This window comes from Marmota marmota, unplaced genomic scaffold, assembly GCF_001458135.2.
Source record: "Marmota marmota marmota unplaced genomic scaffold, marMar, whole genome shotgun sequence".
NCBI classification, from domain to species: domain Eukaryota; kingdom Metazoa; phylum Chordata; class Mammalia; order Rodentia; family Sciuridae; genus Marmota; species Marmota marmota.
In genome coordinates, this window is record NW_026000005.1 from 36057057 (window position 1) to 36074142 (window position 17086).

At 52.6% G+C, this 17086-nt stretch overlaps 2 protein-coding genes across 2 annotated transcripts in view; both read left to right on the forward strand.

The window, feature by feature from the left end:
* The first annotated feature begins 6 nt into the window (after window positions 1–6).
* Wnt6 (Wnt family member 6) lies at window positions 7–12650 on the forward strand. The gene is made up of 4 exons (XM_015481071.2): window positions 7–187; window positions 9525–9745; window positions 9955–10289; window positions 11837–12650. Exons 1-4 carry the CDS (start codon window positions 108–110, stop codon window positions 12296–12298), a joined length of 1098 nt encoding a protein of 365 aa, XP_015336557.1. The 5' UTR covers window positions 7–107; the 3' UTR covers window positions 12299–12650.
* Window positions 12651–14358: 1708 nt separating this feature from the next.
* Wnt10a (Wnt family member 10A) overlaps window positions 14359–17086 on the forward strand; it is a 15954-nt gene continuing 13226 nt past the window's right edge. The window contains exon 1 of the mRNA XM_015481002.2: window positions 14359–14449. Within this exon, the coding sequence (XP_015336488.1) occupies window positions 14359–14449 (91 nt within the window). The remainder of the gene's footprint in view (window positions 14450–17086) is intronic.

The following is a 17086-nucleotide window of genomic DNA, read 5'->3' on the forward strand; positions in this document are numbered from 1 at the left end:
CGCCGCCTTAGTCGCTGAGCTCGTCCTGAAGCCCTGGCGGCCCAGCGCACCTACTCGTTCTGCAGCCTCGCCTGCTGCCGGCGCCTGCAGGCGGTAGACAAGTCACGATGCTGCCGTCCGTGTCCTCCCTCCTCGGGCTGCTGTTGCTGTTACTCCTGTGTCCAGCGCACGTCGGCGGACTGTGGTGGTGAGTGCTGCATTGGGGCTGTCCCAGTGCGGCTCCGAACTCAGAAGGGTGGGGATCCGGGCTCCGCACTGTACTTCTGACTTTACGGGCTTTATCTGCTCGCGGAACCCTGCTGCAGGGCAGTGGCCTGGGGACCCTGGGCAAAGGTGCCTGGAGTTCTCCTCACGGTCTCCGCCGGGGGCGCTTTTTAAGTACCACTTTGACGTTCCCAACCCCTGGACACATTCTATTGTGTTTCCTCCTCCCCGGTCCTCCCCTCCCCCCAAGTACTGAGCTCAGTTCAGATCACTAAGAATTGGCGGGTAGGTAGGAAAGAGCTTCTGAGACCGAGATCTGTAATCAGAGATTTGAAGAAAAGAATGAGTGAGGAGGGTCCCGGAATTAGGGGAGGGGGGCTGGATATTGGGCGCTCCCTCCTCAGGCAGAGGAAAAAGGTGGGAAGGCAGAGAGTCAAACAGCTGCCCCTCTCCCCTCTTTGCCTAACAGCCCACCAGCTTCTCTCTGTGCCTTCTTCAGCGTGGGCAGTAGTATAGAGGAAACGAATGTAAAGGGGGAAACTGAGTCAGGACCCTGACTTTCTCTACTTTCTCCCCCTAACAAGGAAGAGAAAGAAAAGCAAGAAAGGGATCCAGGCCCCTGGCCTTTCCAGATATGAAGGTCATTGATTAAAAAATAAAATAAAAGTGCCAGCCCAGGGGATGCGGGAACGGGGAGGATCCTGGTGGAAGGGAGAGGGACCTGGTTTGCTAAGGGACAGGGGACATCTTCAAAGTCTCGGCATCTAGCCTTGGCCTCGGTAGAGCAGACACTAGCCAGCGAAGGTTGCGGGAGTTTTGAGCCTTGAGGGATGGGCAGGGCGAGGAAGGTGGGTGCCCGCCTGGTCTGCTCAGAGATCGAAATCCTGAAGTCTCTCCCCCCCCCCACCCCCCCACTACCCCTTTTCTTAAGTCTTCGGAGCCTCAAACCCGCCGGGAATAGCTCAGCGTTTAGAGGGGAGGGATTTGGACAATAGTGCTAATGGATCATCCAATCCTAAGAAGGCAGAAGGTTCTCTATTTGCATAATACCAATTCATTGGTTGAACTCCCACACTCCGGTCCTCGCCCACCTCGCTGGTTTGGAAGGAGGGGTTAGGCAGGCAAATCCTCTCTTCTGGCGAGATAAAGTAGGATGCCCACACAGCGAGTTGCCAGCGGTTATCTCTTCCATGATGCGGGAAAGACATCCCTCCTGGGTGTCAATAAGGGGGCAAACTGAGGATGATCATGGTCTCAATTGGGAACATGTGCTCTTTGATCCTGGTTTAGCACAATGCAGTAGCACAGACAGACCTGAGATCTAATCTCAGCCATTAAATCAGTGATCTTGGGCAAGTCACTTTCCCTCCCAGCCCCGGCAAGGTCTTAATTATAAAGTAGGGATAACGATCTTTCTACCTGGAAGGCTCGCTGGGAGGTTTAGTTGGGGAAATGATCTGACACTCAGAAATACTCTTCACAGCCCAGCTTCTCCAGGCCAAGGTCCCCAGGAGGCAAAAAGTGTGATTAATTTAAATTCAAAATCTAGAGTCCCAATTAAAACTTAGTAAAGGGATCTCTCCTTTCTCAAACACACCTATCCTAACTCTGCCCTTTCTCGAGGTCTGGGGTCAGGGTTGTTCTCTGGTGGCAGTTGCCTTCCCTCTCCTCCCTTCTCATCTGTCAAATCGTTCTAATCCTTACAGTTAAAATTCCACTTTCCTCCATGAAACTGTCTCTCTGTCCTCCTTCAGTTAGTTGCCTTCTCTGTGCTCCCAGTGCCCCAAGCATTGGGCAATTACTGCATTTTACCAACAACCATCTGCTGTGGGGTCTCTTTATCCTGCTCCTGGAAGTCAGAGTCTTTATATCTTTAGGGTCCCCCAGGCCCAAGACAATGTAGGTGCTGGAGATAGGTTTGTGGAATATTGTCAAACTGGTTGATTAGTCTTTCTAGGGGTTTGTATCTGTGGGGGTTTCTTTGTTCAAGAGGGACTGCTGGGTGGAAGCCAAGAGGAGCCTGGTCCCTCAGAGACTGACCCTGAAGCTGGGATGCAGGGAGTGGGGGAGGAGCTGAAGAGGGCAGGTGTGGGAGAACACAGAGGCCTTCATGGCACAGCTGCAGGGTGAGCCGGGTGAAGAGTGAGGGGCCTGGGTGATAAGGTGGCTGAGAATGCCTCACTCAGAGGTGCCTCAAAGAGAGCCTGACCCTCCCACCTGCCTCAGCCCCCTCCCTCTCCTGGATTTCTGAAGATTCATTCCTTTGGTCTAAGCCCTGACTCCCATTCACATGATCTTTCACTCTGCCTACTCCAGTCCCCACCCCACCTCACCACTGCCCTCCAAGGTCAGGTTTGGTGGGTGGTTAGGCTGGTGGGTGGGATCTGGCTCAGTAGTTGGCCTGAGGCTCTTCCTGTCCCTCCCATCTCACTTTAGCTGGGAGCTTTCAGGTTGTTCTCCGATGTCCAGGACGCGCTCTGCTGTCCTTCTTCTCCTTACTTCTCAGGATGCTGGGGTCAGAGCTCCAAATGGTAGCCAGGAAAGCAGCAGGACCTACAGCAGCCACTCTGACATACCAGCAGTGGCCAGGCTGGGATCAAAGGGGCCTTGAGGACCTCTGAGTAGAAAGGAGGGTCTAGGTGGAGGTGACTCAGGCCCTGAAATTGGCTCAGGGACCTGGCTTCAGGTTCCAAAGAAGTTTCCCTTCTGCTCTCCTTTCCTTTCTGAATCCCCCCATCTCAATGCATGTATTCTGGACTCTGCTGCCAGCTTCTTTCTCTGTGTCTCTTTATCCATCTTGTAACCATTATCTTTGTGAATCTCAGAATCCCAGATTCCAGGACATTGGCCAGGCTTTCTTGAGGTCATCTTGTCCAGCTCACTGCCTTCAGGCCATCCACCCTATGCTCTAGTACCAGTAGTCCCCAGAGTGGGATAGAGAAGGAGAGGCTCTGGCATCCCGGCTCCCCAGCTCCCCCTTCTTACCCTGCTCCTCTCCTGCTCTCCCCCAGGAAGTTCTTCACAATGTCTGACCCATCTTTATTTATACCTTCAATCAGTGAATGTAGAAAAGAGCTCCCTCTTATGGAAGTGCTAAATCAATCTCCCTTCTCTTTTTCCTTTCTTCTTTCTGTTTTATTTTTTCTCTGAAAGAGAAAACTAACCCCTCTTGTTCCACTAGGAAAAACACCACCCAGTCCCCTCCCACATCCCATCTTGCCTTCACCACCCCCACTTCACATATGGAAAGGAAACAGGCACCAGAGGCCTAGGATAGCCTCATCTCTGGCTCCACAGGGAAGCAGGGAAAGACCTTGGCCTCTTCCTAACACACAAGTTTTCCAGCTGTCACCTCCACCCCAGGCCGGACCTGGCCACCCTTTCCAATTCTGTCTTAATCTGGGACCCCTGACCCTTCATGGTCAGTCCTGTTGCTGGCCCCTGCCAAGCTCCAGGGTCTGGTGGGATGGGGGTAGGGTGGCTATCCATTCCCCACTCCAGGCCTCCCGCCTTGGCAGCTTCCCCAAGGGAGACAATGAGGCTGTGAGCAGAAAAGGGCAGGGGCAGAAGGAGGCTGGCTTGATCCAGGCCAGAGCATGCCCTGGGCCCACCAGAGTCCTGGCACTGTGACATTTCCTGGGGGGTGCGGCCCTCCTGCCCCGTTCTCATCAGAAGAGAGGAGTTGGTGGGGGGAGGTCAGTGGGAGGCCTGCTCACCAGGGCCCAGCAAGGGGGATTCCAGAATGAACACTTTGATGGGGAAGTGCAGCTGTGGAAGGGATGAGGCAGGGCTGGGCAGGGCTGGCAGCCAGGCTGGGGGCCAGTAGAGCCAGAACACTAGGAAAAGACCTATCCTCTGCAACTGGTGAGAGTGGCCCCGGACCTCCATGCCCCAGCTGGAACCACCTGAAGAGTTGAGGGAGAAAATTTTGCCACGAGGTTTTCTGCCTGGTTCCATCAGCTCTGATTCCTCTGTTTAAACTATAAGTAGATCTAAAAGGAACTCGGAGATCATCTGGTCCAATATTCATGGTGGGAGCAGGACGCCCAGGGACAGGAGGTGACTTGCCCAGTGCCCCAGAATACTGGTAGCTGAGAGCTGGGGCTGAGAGTTTGCCTTCTGCTCAGCTCTGTCCTTGCGTGCAGTGGCAGGTGGGCATCAGGAAAGGGCCACAAGGTCTTTCACAGGCCCCTTTGCTCCCCTATCCACCCCCAGATGGGTGCCCCCCACCCTACTGGGGAGAGCAGAAGGTGTGCAACAGACTCCTCGTGCATCAACTGAAGAGCCAGTCTGTCCATTGTTTCGCCTCCCAGAGCCATGACCAGTAGGAAACCCTTTTATATGGTGAGGTCTGTCAGGGAAGGCAAAGCCCCGGCCTCTCCAGGAGCCGTGAAGAGAGAGGCGTTGAGGACAGACAGAGGGAACCAAATTGGGTCAGAGTGGAGGAGGGAAGGAATGGGGGTCACTGGTGGACAGTGGGGAGGCAGGGGTTAATGGAGCTGGGGCATCACTGGCTTTGATGTGGTAGTTGGGGTGGGGGTAGGGACTGGGGGAGGGGGAACAGTAATTACTGAGTTAGACAGAGCAGGACAGGACAGGCGGGCGGGCACAGGCCCGGCAGCCTCAGCAGCCGTCAGGCAACATTTTTCTGCCCCTTCTCCACCACCCACCTCCTCCACCTCCATACAGCCCCCACCCACAGCCCCAGGGCTCAGGGCTCCCTCTGCTGGCTCCTGGGAGGTGGGGTCAGTCTAGGGACCTTAGGGGGGGGGGCAGGGAAATACAGGAAGGCCTGCTGTGAGACCCTCCAGAGGAGGCTGGGCACCCACATGGACTGTGGGCCTTTTGGCCTCAATGATCCCATCAGGAGTGCTTGCTGAGGAAGAAAAGGGGCCCTAGAGGGTACTTCATATACCTGGGCAGGGCTGGATGAAGGAGGAGGTGATACAGATCCAGGCTGAGAAGTGAGGCAGGGAGTTGGAGAAAAGGGCATTCTCAGGAAGCCAAACAGACCACCTGCGCTGTGCAGACCCAAGAGTTAGATGAAGTGAATGGGATGACCAGAAGTCCTTGTCTCAACCCATCCTCTGGACAGGTCTTTGGCACAGGTAACCAGGCAAGGAGGCAGGCATTATTATTTGCGTTTTCCAATTGAGGAAACAGGAGCAGAAGGGTAAGTTTTATCATCCACTCAACAAATACTAAGTACCAGCATCACATGTTGGGGACTCACTCAACTTCATAGAACAAGTAAATGGCAGAGCCCAGATCCAACCCCAAGTCTGATCAATCCCCAAAGCCCTAATGGGCCCTGCTGATGACGCCATGCCCTTTGTGAGATTTTTGTCTTTTATGAGTTTTCTATCTAATTGAGAGATAAAACAAGCAAATTTGCTTGCAAACTAGTAAACACCCCAGGTGAGTGACCGCTAGGACACTTGGGGTGATGAGGAGGGGAGGGCAGGGACTCAAGGGAGGCTCCTCAGGGCCCAGTGGGTTCTGAGTTGAGCTTGGAGAGATGCTGACAAGGATTTTGATGACTTAGGGGTACATAGATATTGGCTCTGAGTCTAGGAATTAAGTGGTATGGTCTGGATGGATTCAGAACCCTGCTAGGAGGAAGAGGCGTGGGGAGGAAGATGTGAGAGGCCACCTGGGGTCTTCCCATACCTCACAAAAGTCATTTCCTCCAACCTTGTTTAGATTTTTATGTCATCTAACTTTTCTTGCAGTGGGGAAACCTCCAATGAGTGGCCAGGGCCTGACACTTATCTGTGTAACAGGGGTGAGGTGGCTAGGGGTGGACTAGTTTCTTTGACCCTTTGAATAAAGGTGAAAAGATAGGTTGGGATCTAGAACCCTGGGGCTTCTGGAGCTTAGGTCTACAGAGGCTACCAGTAGAAACTGGCTGACCTCTGATACCATCTTCCTGGGCATTGATCCTACCAATTATGGTCCATGGGAGAGAGACCTTAGTGTGATCCAAGTGGCCAAGCTCTTAGGCCTTGATCCTTCCTGTCTGAATACTGAATTATTTTAGGGACAAGCTCTTTTCTATGCCTAGTAATGGTGGTTTGATTAGAACTGCAGATTCTATATATTGTATATTCCTACCACCACTGCCCTCCAGACTCTAAGATATGCAAATTCCCCAAAGAAACATATATTTTCTGGGCTGATCCAGAGGCCCAAAAAACAGAGTTTAATCCAAATCTCCTGATGGGATCATTGAGGAAGCAGAAGGGAAGGAAGGAAGGTAAAGGAAGAAGGGACACTGGGGAGAGAGGCAGTTAGTCCTGGATGTGGAATCAAATGTTAAATTTGGGGGTGGGAGGATGAGGCTTTCCTTCTAATTCATTTTTCTGAAGCCCCAAGAGGGAACTGATCTGTTCAGAGTGGCTCAGCTCACACAGAGCTGGCAGAATCCAGAGTTCAGAAGCTCTGTACAGTGTTTTGCCTGGGGTGCCCCTGCCATGCCTCTTCTGTTTCATTTCCTAAGTCTTTGGGATGGAAGCAAGGATGGGAAGGCAGGGAGTAAGTTGGTCCCTTGGGATTCTAGCTGCTATCACTGCCCATCCCGCCTCCTGACCAGCTCGTAAACAAGTCCAGTTCCCAGGAAGCCAGCCAACCCGGGAGCCAGACCCAGACCAGGAATGGCTCTGAGGCGGACCCTGGACCTTGTGAAGGGCCAGCCCCATCTCCTGGAGGGCCCTGCCCTGAAGACTCCCCACGATTCCTCTCCTATCTCTAGCTCCTGGGAAGCAGACAAGGTCAAGAGGTTTCTGCCTTTCTCCCTTGTTTGTTCCCACTCCTTCCTGCCTTCCTAGGAGGAGGAGGAGGAGGGAGAGGAGAGGGATGGGGCAGAGTGACCTTGGAAGATAAGTCCAGTCAACCTTGGGAATGGGAGTCAGCAAAGGGCAAGAGTGGGGTGGGGTGGGGGCTGGGAAACTTAGCAGCAGGGGCTGTGGAGAGTTTGCAGAGCCTCACCCAGCCAGTAGGAAAAAAAATATGTCAGGAAGTGAATCAGGAGCCATGAAATAACACATGGACAGTGGCCTGGGCTCAGGGGAGGATTTTCTCCTTGGGAAGATGGTCATTCATTTATTCAGAAACATGTAGTAAATGGTATTCATTATTGTATTATATACTACATATGTTATTCATATGTAACATGATTCATAATATGCAAATTTTCATAGTTAACATTGGGGGTAAATAGAAATTAGGCATCTGAAAATCTGCTAGAGAAAGGGAAATGAGACTGTCATAATTTTCATAGTCTTAGCTGCTGACCCTGTATTAGCTAGGCTAGAGGCTACTCAGATTCTTTTTATAACGAGGTGAGATAGGTGAATGGAGAGAGGATAGATAAATTGATAGATGGGTAGATACATAGAGACTGATCAAATCTCCAGGGTCACTGGCATTAAGAACCAGCTTGGGATCTCCAGCTTTTGTCTGCTCCCTTTTGCTCCATCTGTCCCTTCTCTGGGATTGGGGAAAGAGAGGGGCTGGTGTTGGGCCGGTCCTAAGCTCAATGGAAGAGTTGTCTGGAGTATAAATCTTTCCACTGAAAAGATAGTTCCTGAACTATCCCTTTGTGAGTAGGGATGATGACAGCAACCTAATCCTATCTGAGAGACAGAGATAGATGATAGACAGATAGATAGATGGATAGATAAATAGATCAAGAGATCATAGATAGAGTGTTAGGAAACCTTAAAATACTGAGCTTACATATCTTCCTACAAACACCTCATCCTTAGTGCTGAGTTCTACCTTAAGACCTAAATTCCTCTTGCTGCTATTTAAGATCATTACATCTCAGAACATGCCTAGGCAGCCTGTACTTGTGGAGCAAATGGGGACAGTGGGGCAGATATGTACTCGAGCAAAGCTGAAAAGTAGGTCACCTTGACCTTTCACCCATCTGCCATGATTCTCCTCTACATTTTCTCTGGAGACCCTTCTTCCCAACCAGTCTATCTCTGCCCTTTGCAGAGGGTTTTGGGATGGTCTCAAATTACCCTTCCAAGTGCTGTGTCCACATATTTCTTTAAGACAAGGATCCCAGTTAAGTGTTCAAATAGGAGCCATTTGATTAAATGGGTTCCCCCCAGGTGTGAATTCTTGGCTGACAACCTATGGAAACTAAATGTCAGCTCTCTCCTCAGATGGAATGAAGGCAAGGGCGGAGGGATTTCTGAAAGTGTGTGGAACTTCCCATGAGGTCTTTACCCACCAAGCCAAACACACCCCCATTGCCTAATTGGATATGTCACCCCAGGGCATAGGCCTTGGCTTGCTGCCATCCTGCTCTGGGAAAGCCACAGATCTTGGAGCTGAAGAAGAGTCAGTGTTACCTACTCTGCAGAAATGCTGCAGAGACTCGGTCCCTAGTTCTTTCCTTCTGCTCTTCATTGCAGGGAACCGGAGGATATGGGGGTAGTTCTAGGCTCCCACCTTAGAGATCTAAGCCTACCTCTCCCGTTCTACAAAGGAGATACCTGGGTTAAAGAGGAGGTATGACCTTCCCCAGAGGTTCCTTCCCTAGCCATTCTAACATCTCATGACCCTCTATGGCCCTGGGATGGTGCCTCCCTTTCATTTGGTCTGTCCAACATATCCATCTTGTGGTCCACTAAGACCAGATCCTTCCTTGATGCTGTTTACTTTTCTTTGTGTGCTATCTCTCCCCCTCCTCTCCTCTCTCTTCCCCTCTCCCTCTCTGTGCTAGAGATGAACCCAGGAGTGCTCTACCTCTGAACTACATACCCAGCTCTTTTTAAAATTGTTTATTTTGAAACAGGGTCTTGCTAAGTTGCCCAGGCTGGGCTTGAACTTGTGATTCTCTTGCCTTAGCCTCCCAAGAAGCTGGGATTACAGGTGTGTATCACCATACTGGCTCTTTGGTGTCTCTTTCTGATGCATGCTTTCTTTGACAGCCTTCTTGATCTTTCTTTTGCTAATTTCTTCCTTGTCTCCCTTTTGGGCTAGGCCTGTTGAATTTTAGCCTTGGCCTACCTTGTGCCAACTGCCTTCATCTTGAGTCACATTCCCATAAGAATTTGTTAATTAAGATGTACACAGAAGGATGAGTGAGACGGCATCTTGCTCTTTAGCAATTTTCAGTCTAGAATGTAGTCAAGAGGGGACACAGACGTGGCATGGTAAGGAACCAGATAGGACAACCTTCATCTCAGCTGATAGGAAGGCACACCATAGCTCCTGGCTATGGGCTGAGTGGGGTTGGTCTCACTCTCTTCCAGGCCTGCTCTTTTCTGAGTTAGACCCCTGACCTGCTGTTCTATGATCCCCAGGGCCGTGGGCAGCCCCTTGGTCATGGACCCCACCAGCATCTGCAGGAAGGCACGGCGACTGGCAGGGCGGCAGGCTGAGTTGTGCCAGGCTGAGCCAGAAGTGGTAGCAGAGTTAGCCCGGGGCGCCCGGCTTGGGGTGCGAGAGTGCCAGTTCCAGTTCCGCTTCCGACGCTGGAACTGCTCCAGCCACAGCAAAGCCTTTGGGCGCATCCTGCAGCAGGGTCAGTGTGGGGAGATGGCCTGGTGGGAGGGGGGCTGCTTCCTCCCTGCTGGAAAGCTGGAGGAGGGGGAGAAGTTTGGGGGAGGATGCCTGAGTCCGACCTCCCCACTGATCTTGGGCTCCCTGGCCCACTTTGCCCCTCCACACCCTGCATAGACCCTGTCTCCCAGGCCTCTCCCTGCCGCTTGACTGTCCCTCCTTCATCCACAGACATCAGGGAGACCGCCTTCGTTTTTGCAATTACGGCTGCCGGCGCCAGCCACGCGGTCACACAGGCCTGTTCGATGGGCGAGCTGCTGCAGTGTGGCTGCCAGGCCCCCCGGGGCCGGGCCCCGCCTCGGCCCTCCAGCCTGCCTGGCACCCCAGGGCCTCCTGCACCCGCAGGCTCCCCAGACGCCAGCGCTGCCTGGGAGTGGGGAGGCTGCGGTGACGACGTGGACTTTGGGGATGAGAAGTCCAGGCTCTTTATGGATGCCCGACACAAGCGGGGACGAGGAGACATCCGAGCATTGGTGCAACTACACAACAATGAGGCAGGCCGGCTGGTACGTATGGGCGGGGGTGTGCATGGGGTCAGTGTGGAAATGGTGTGCTGGCGAGTACAGTGTGGGTGGCAGCATGTTTATGGAAGTGTGGGCGTGAGTGAGGATTGTTGGTGAAGGAGTGTGTTGGTGAGAGTGAACGGGACAGAGGAGGCACTTGGGAAGGTTGGGAGGGACATGGATGCCTGTGGAAGGTGAGAGGAGAGGTGTCCAATCCAGAAGTGGACAGGGCTTCGGAGGGCCTGATGCTGGCTGATAACTCAGAGAACAGCAGTCAGGGTCTTTAGGAACCCAAGGTGGGAGAGGACCTCTGACACAAGACAGGTGAGGCAAAGCTGGGGTGGGTAGAGATCTGGATGCCAGGTCAGGAGCAAAAGAAGGAGACAAAGACGGAGGATGGAAGCAAGAATCGAAGCAGGGACAAAGGTAGGGGGTCTGGAGACAGGGAAGTGAAGGAGGCCTAGAAAGGGCCCAGAGCAAGCTGGAAGGGATGATAGGTTTGGAAAGGAGTGAAGGACCAGAGGCCCAACCTGGTGGAGGGAGGAAGGGGTCAGGTGGAGGCCTGGAAAGCTCTGTTTCTGGGCATCCCAACAGGTTGCCCAGTAACCCCAGATCAGGTCTCACATGCTCAGAGCCATGGCAGCCCCACCCTACTATTCCCCCTCTGCTGTGAAGAGGGTCCCAGGACTATTGTTGATGGATAAGAAACCTACCTGGGTCGGATGGTTCTAGAAGTAGGGCAGGTGAGGGTCAGGGAGAGAGAGGTCACATAAATCTGTAGGTCAAGTTAGCCCCTGACCTCTGAGCTTTACAGTTGATTTTCATGGGCCATCTGACTGGTACATGTGGGATTATGGCTCTTAGACCCCAGCCTCAGACCAAACAACAAAGAAGAGGGAAGCCTCCTTGGTTCTGTTCTCAGCAGTGGGGGGCCCTCCTGCGCCCTGTGCCCCAATCCTAGAGTGCTCTAGGGAAACACACACACACATTGTGCGTCCCTTAGGGTTCCAGCCTGAGGCATTGGGCAGGGAAGGAGGAGGGGGCCAGGAGAGGAATGTCCGGACAGGCCCGCATACCTGTCGAGAGGGTTGGGAGGGGTGGTGGGGACAGACGCCCAGGCGGGCTCTGTGTCTGCTCAGCCCAGCCTGGGGCCCTGAGAGGCTGGAATGAGAAGGCCAGGTTGGCAGGAAGGCTAAGCTTCCACAGCTGCCCCCTCTCCCCGCCTCTCCCCGTTTCCAGTGAGAATTTCACCCTTGGCGTCCGTCCATTCTGCTTTCTCCCTGGCTTTGGACGCTGGAATCTCTATGGAACTTACTGTCCCCCCAATTTCCACTTCTCTTACTTCTCCGTCCTGTCATTTTTCCTCTCGGTTCTCTCTGAATTGTCGCTTCCTTAATTTTCTCCTCACTTGGCATTCTCCCTTTTTAAATTGTTTTTTATCCTCCATTCGGTTCACACCTCCTGCCCACAATCTTTTTTCTGTCTTTCCTATGGGCCTTTCCCCGCCCCGTGCCCCTCATTTGTCCCCATCCCTCCCCTGCTCCCCTCAGGCCGTGCGGAGCCACACGCGCACCGAATGCAAGTGCCACGGGCTGTCGGGATCGTGCGCACTGCGCACCTGCTGGCAGAAGCTGCCCCCGTTCCGCGAGGTGGGAGCGCGGCTGCTGGAGCGCTTCCACGGCGCCTCACGCGTCATGGGCACCAACGACGGCAAGGCCCTACTGCCCGCCGTTCGCACGCTCAAGCCGCCAGGCCGCGCCGACCTCCTATACGCCGCGGATTCGCCAGACTTCTGTGCCCCGAACCGGCGCACCGGCTCGCCAGGCACTCGCGGCCGTGCCTGCAACAGCAGTGCCCCGGACCTCAGTGGCTGCGATCTATTGTGCTGCGGCCGTGGGCACCGCCAAGAGAGCGTACAGCTCGAGGAGAACTGCCTGTGCCGCTTCCACTGGTGCTGCGTGGTGCAGTGCCACCGCTGCCGCGTGCGCAAGGAACTCAGCCTCTGCCTCTGATCCGCTGCCCAGCTCACCATTTACGCAGAGCCGCCTTTCGCCTTTTGGCACCAGCAGGACCTCTGGGCTCCGGGAGGGAGCACTGCCTGAGCCCAGCCTTTCCTTGGGAAATTCCACCTCCCAGGCTTGGGGAAATTGAAGACAGTGGCCTGGGGTATGCATCCGCCCACGAAGGCCAAGTGCGCGGGACCGATTCTGGAGAGGCGCTCTAGGAGTTTCTGGAGGAGACTATACAAACCCTCTAGGTGGAAACCAAAAAGGTGGTCTCTAGGCCTCTAGAGAGGGGCTCCTCAGAACCACTGGCCATGGGATGGATGGGTGAGTTTAGCATCAATAAAGATATTTAAACCAATAGGACTAGATGCATGGTTTGGGAGGAGGACTGGTCTCCCTCGGGCTGCCAGAAGGCTCGAGAAGGAGTGTGTAAAGGGAGATGGTTTGATGGAACTAGCATCTTAAAGGTTGTCACCTGGGTACCTGTCTCCTCTGCCACCGTATTGGACTCTCCTGGAAATCCTGTACCTTCACACTTTTACCCTTTTTGTCTCACAATGGGGGCCTGCACGTGAGGAAGAACTAGTGATTCCTTTTTAAAGGGTCGAAAAGGTCCAGGAAAGGGAGACAAGAAGCCTCTGGTGTGCTCTGCTCTGGGGCTAGCCCTGCCCATCATATTTAGGGCATTGTGTTTATTTCTGTGGCCCCTGGGGAATTCAAGGGTAGGCTTTTGGGGCCAGCCAAATCCATGACATTAAAGCAGTTTATCAACTGTAGAAGATGATGAAACTAGGTGATTAGCAACACCAGATTCTTCTAAGGTCAAAACTAACCTCACCCCTATTAGCACTGAAAAGACAGCCCACACATCTCTAGTCCCACTTGGAGGGGAAAAGAGTTTTTTCTTGGCACCCAACCACACCACCTTCCTTCTGGCTCCTTTGAAAGTTGAGGGTAAAGGGATGTGAGCAGTTCTGGAGAAACCTGGGGGAATTGTGGGTATTTGAAGTCCTCACTTTCCCCCAGTCCAAATAATGCAATGTAGGACAAAGGATGAGCTTTGCATTCAAGAGCTCTGAGTTTGAAGCTGCTACTGCTTAGTTTATAACATAGGCTAACCTGGCCTCAGTTTATGTGCCTATAAACAATGGGAATATCACCCCATTTCAATTATCCCTTGCTGCATAGTGAACAATTCCAAAGAAATTACTTCTCAGGATTCTTCAGGTCAGACATTCATTGGAACTCAGGTGGGTGGTTCTGCTCCATATGGCAGGCCCTCAGGTTGGGGGGGGGGTGAGCTGGGCTGGACTGCCTAAGAGGCTTCCCTCCCATATCTAGGGCATCAGAGCTTCTTTTAGTGTTCTCTTGATGTGACTGTCTTGGGCTTCCTCCCAGCATGGTGGCCTTAGGGTTACTCAGATTTCTTACATAAAGCTTGCGTTCTAAGAGAGGGTGTCAAACTAGCAGCAGAAACTGTGTCTTCTTAAAGTCCAGAATCACTGGCACTCTGTATTGGTCACAGTAAGTCATAGAACCAGCCAAAATTGAAGGCGGTGTGTGGGGGGGCAAACAGACTCCACCTTTTAATAGGAAACATGGCAAAGAATTTGCAGCCATCACAATACATCCAAAACTGTTGCCTGGAAGGCTTTTATTTATTTTCTTTAGATAGAAAAAAACACTTAGTGCAGCTTTTTTCCTTTTTCTTTTTTTGTGGGGCGGGGGTAGTACCAGGAATTGAACTCAGGGGCACTTGACCACTGAGCCACATCCCCAGCCCTATTTTGTATTTTATTTAGAAACAGGGTCTCACTGAGTTGCTTAGCATCTTGCTTTTTGCTGAGGCTGGTTTTGAACTTGTCTCAGCCTTCCAAGCTGCTGGGATTACAGGCATGCTCCACTGCACCCAGCTTAATACAGCATTTGATGCATAATAATTTCCTTGAAACTTACATTTAAGAAATGGTAGCTACTGTGAAAATGGGGATAGAGAATTTATGCTTTGCAGATATTAGCCAGGTCCTGGAGCTGGGGGTGTGGCTGAGCCCTTTGCCTAGCCTATCATGCAAGAGACCCTGCGTCCAATGGAGGAGGAGGAGGAGGAGGAGAAAAAGGGAGGAAGAAAAGTCTATCAAGTACAGGCTCTGATTGCAAGTGAGTAAACTAACTTTTAGATTAGGCTAAAGGGAGTTAAAGAATGGAAAATCCATCAAGTCTGATTTAAGCACAGCTGAGCCCAGGGGCTCAAATGGTGTCATAGGTCTCTCATCTCATCAGTCCCCTTCCTCCAGCATCTGCTGTTTCTGCGTATCTCTGCTTCTCTTTTCTTACTGCCCTCATCCTCCCCTGCACCCTTTCTCTAATACCACAGCTCTCCTAAAGCTGGAGGTCCAAAAAAGAATGGCCTTCCAGGTTATCCCCAGGAGAAATCCCAAGGAAGACCCTGACTCGTTGAGCCTGGTCATTTGCCTGTCTCTGAACCAATAACAGTGTCCATGGAGATGTAGTACCATGACTGGGGTTGACAGCCCCCTACGACCACTGAGAGGACAGCAGAGTTCTTCAAGTGGTACAGAAGGAAGGGGTCCTCATCCTGGATGTGAAGAACCCTAGCCATGGCTTCCAGTACATCCACCATTCCCACAAAATGCCTCTGCATCCACTCTGTGATCTAGCCAGGCTCAGGCTTCCAGTTTTACAGTGACAGGGTGTTGAAGGAGGGTGTGCAGCAGGCTGTGGTGGGAAGGAAGGGGCATCTGGTATTCTTTCCTGCTAGCTTTCTCAGATCAGATGTCTGGGATTTGGGAAAAGGTCGTGGAGAATTTAGACTCATAACCTCTCAACCAAAGTAGGCTCAGTCAACTTTCCCAGGGGAAGAGTAGAACTGGCATTTGGGCCACACCAAAGAGAAATGAGGCTTCCTGAGTGGCAGTGATTATAATTCACAGCTCTGCCTTCCCCAGAGCTCTGCACCGCACTTTTTAATCTCCTGCACTTCTCTCAGAGACCACCAGGGGGCAGGCAGAGCCCAGCTTCCCTATTAACAAGGACCAACCCAAGGAGCAGGACATCTGGGGAACTGAAAGCCCTTGGCAGAACTGGAAGGAAGCAGGAGACCTATGGACAGCTTAGGTCAAGCTACCAGTGTTCCAGACTGTCTGGGACCTATGGGTTGGCCAGACCTAGGGCTGGGATGCCAGTCTCCCAGTCTCTACTGCTGCCTGGACCTGGTGGTGAAATGGGATGGGGTGATGCTGGGTATCTTTCTCCATGATGCCACAGAAGACAATTGGGGACAGTGGCATGAACCAATACTATCACAAGCAGGTTGAAAGTAATTCCAAGGAACTCGTATAACATAGTGAAAAAGGCCTAGTTAGGTTAACTGGTTGGTCAGTTAACCTATCTGAGCCTCAGTCTTTCCATCACAAAATAGGGCTTCTTAGCAAATTGTGAGAGTTCACTGCAATCTGTAAGCTGCTAGTCAACTGTCAGTGGCCCATTTTCTGCAACCAAGCTAGCAGGGGTCTGGAAGCTGTTTTCTGTGACTGGTGACAGTGAAGCCTCAGGAAGCACCATTGGGACAATTAGTCTAGTTCTCTTCAAGCCCAGAGATGGCTCTGTGTTCTGCACTGTTGCCTGGGAAGGGGTCAGAAGCAGAACTTGGAAGTGCCCCCGACACCACATTTGCTCACCCAGCTGCTCAGCCCCAGGCAGTCAAGGTCCCCTGCTGGCTGAGTGGCGGGGGACATGTGGTACTGGGGAGATGGGGGAAGATCAGAGAGGCACCCCAGATGTTTGCGTGACCACACCAGGAAAAGGCAGAATGCAGGCATATGAGTAAAGAAGCCTGGTAGAAGGGCCAGGATCAGCCTGAGGCCAAGGACTCTGAAAACATCTCCCTTTCCCTTCAATGGCCAAACTTTAGGAGTTTGGGAAGATGGGAGCAGCAAACTCCCCCCTGGCCTAGCTGAGTTCTGGGCAACAGGACAAAGAGCCCCCTTATCGATCTGGGGTTCCTTCCCTCTCTTCACCAAGACAAACTTTTACAACTGGTCAAGGGGACTGGATTGGGTCAGGCTGGGGCTGTGAGGGTCCCACCTGTTCTCACCCTCATGCCTCCCCCAGCCCTCCTTTCCTCAACCTCCTCCAGAGCAGCCACAGCTGGAACCATTCTCCAAGCTGCCTTTGATCCTCCGTGCCCCCCCCACCCCCAGTGGCCCTGTAATTGTGGTCTCAGGCAGCGGCTGCGGGGGCTGGGGCTGGGCTGAGGGCCAGGGCTCAGGGTAGGGCGAGGGTGGGGACTGGGGGCTGCTGATAGGGGCTTGGCCATGGCGTGGATCATACAGGGCTGGGCCTCAGTTACACACTCTCTCTGGGCCTCATCTACATACATGTCAAGGCCTTGTGCTCACATACAACACAACACATCCTTGGACTGAGGAGAGGTGCCCCAGATTTGGGCACTCGTAGACATCAGGCCTGAGCTATGCCAGGAGCAAGATCTTGAGAATCAGTATTTGCCTCCTGGGGTTTTCAAAGAAAAGGTCTTTCTCCTTTGTACCTCCATATTTCATGGAGAGTGGAGGTGGCAGGGCACAAAGAGACCTTCCCTCATCAGAGGCAGGCCAAAGGGGGAAAAATCAGTTGCTCAACCAGGTCAGCAGCATTTCCCAAAAGTGCTCCACCAAAACACTTGGGTTATGGTTAGACATGCAGACCCAGAGGGGGCCTGGAAAGGCTGGTTCCGTCACATGGGGTCTGGAGTCTGTACTTTTTTTTTTTTTTTTG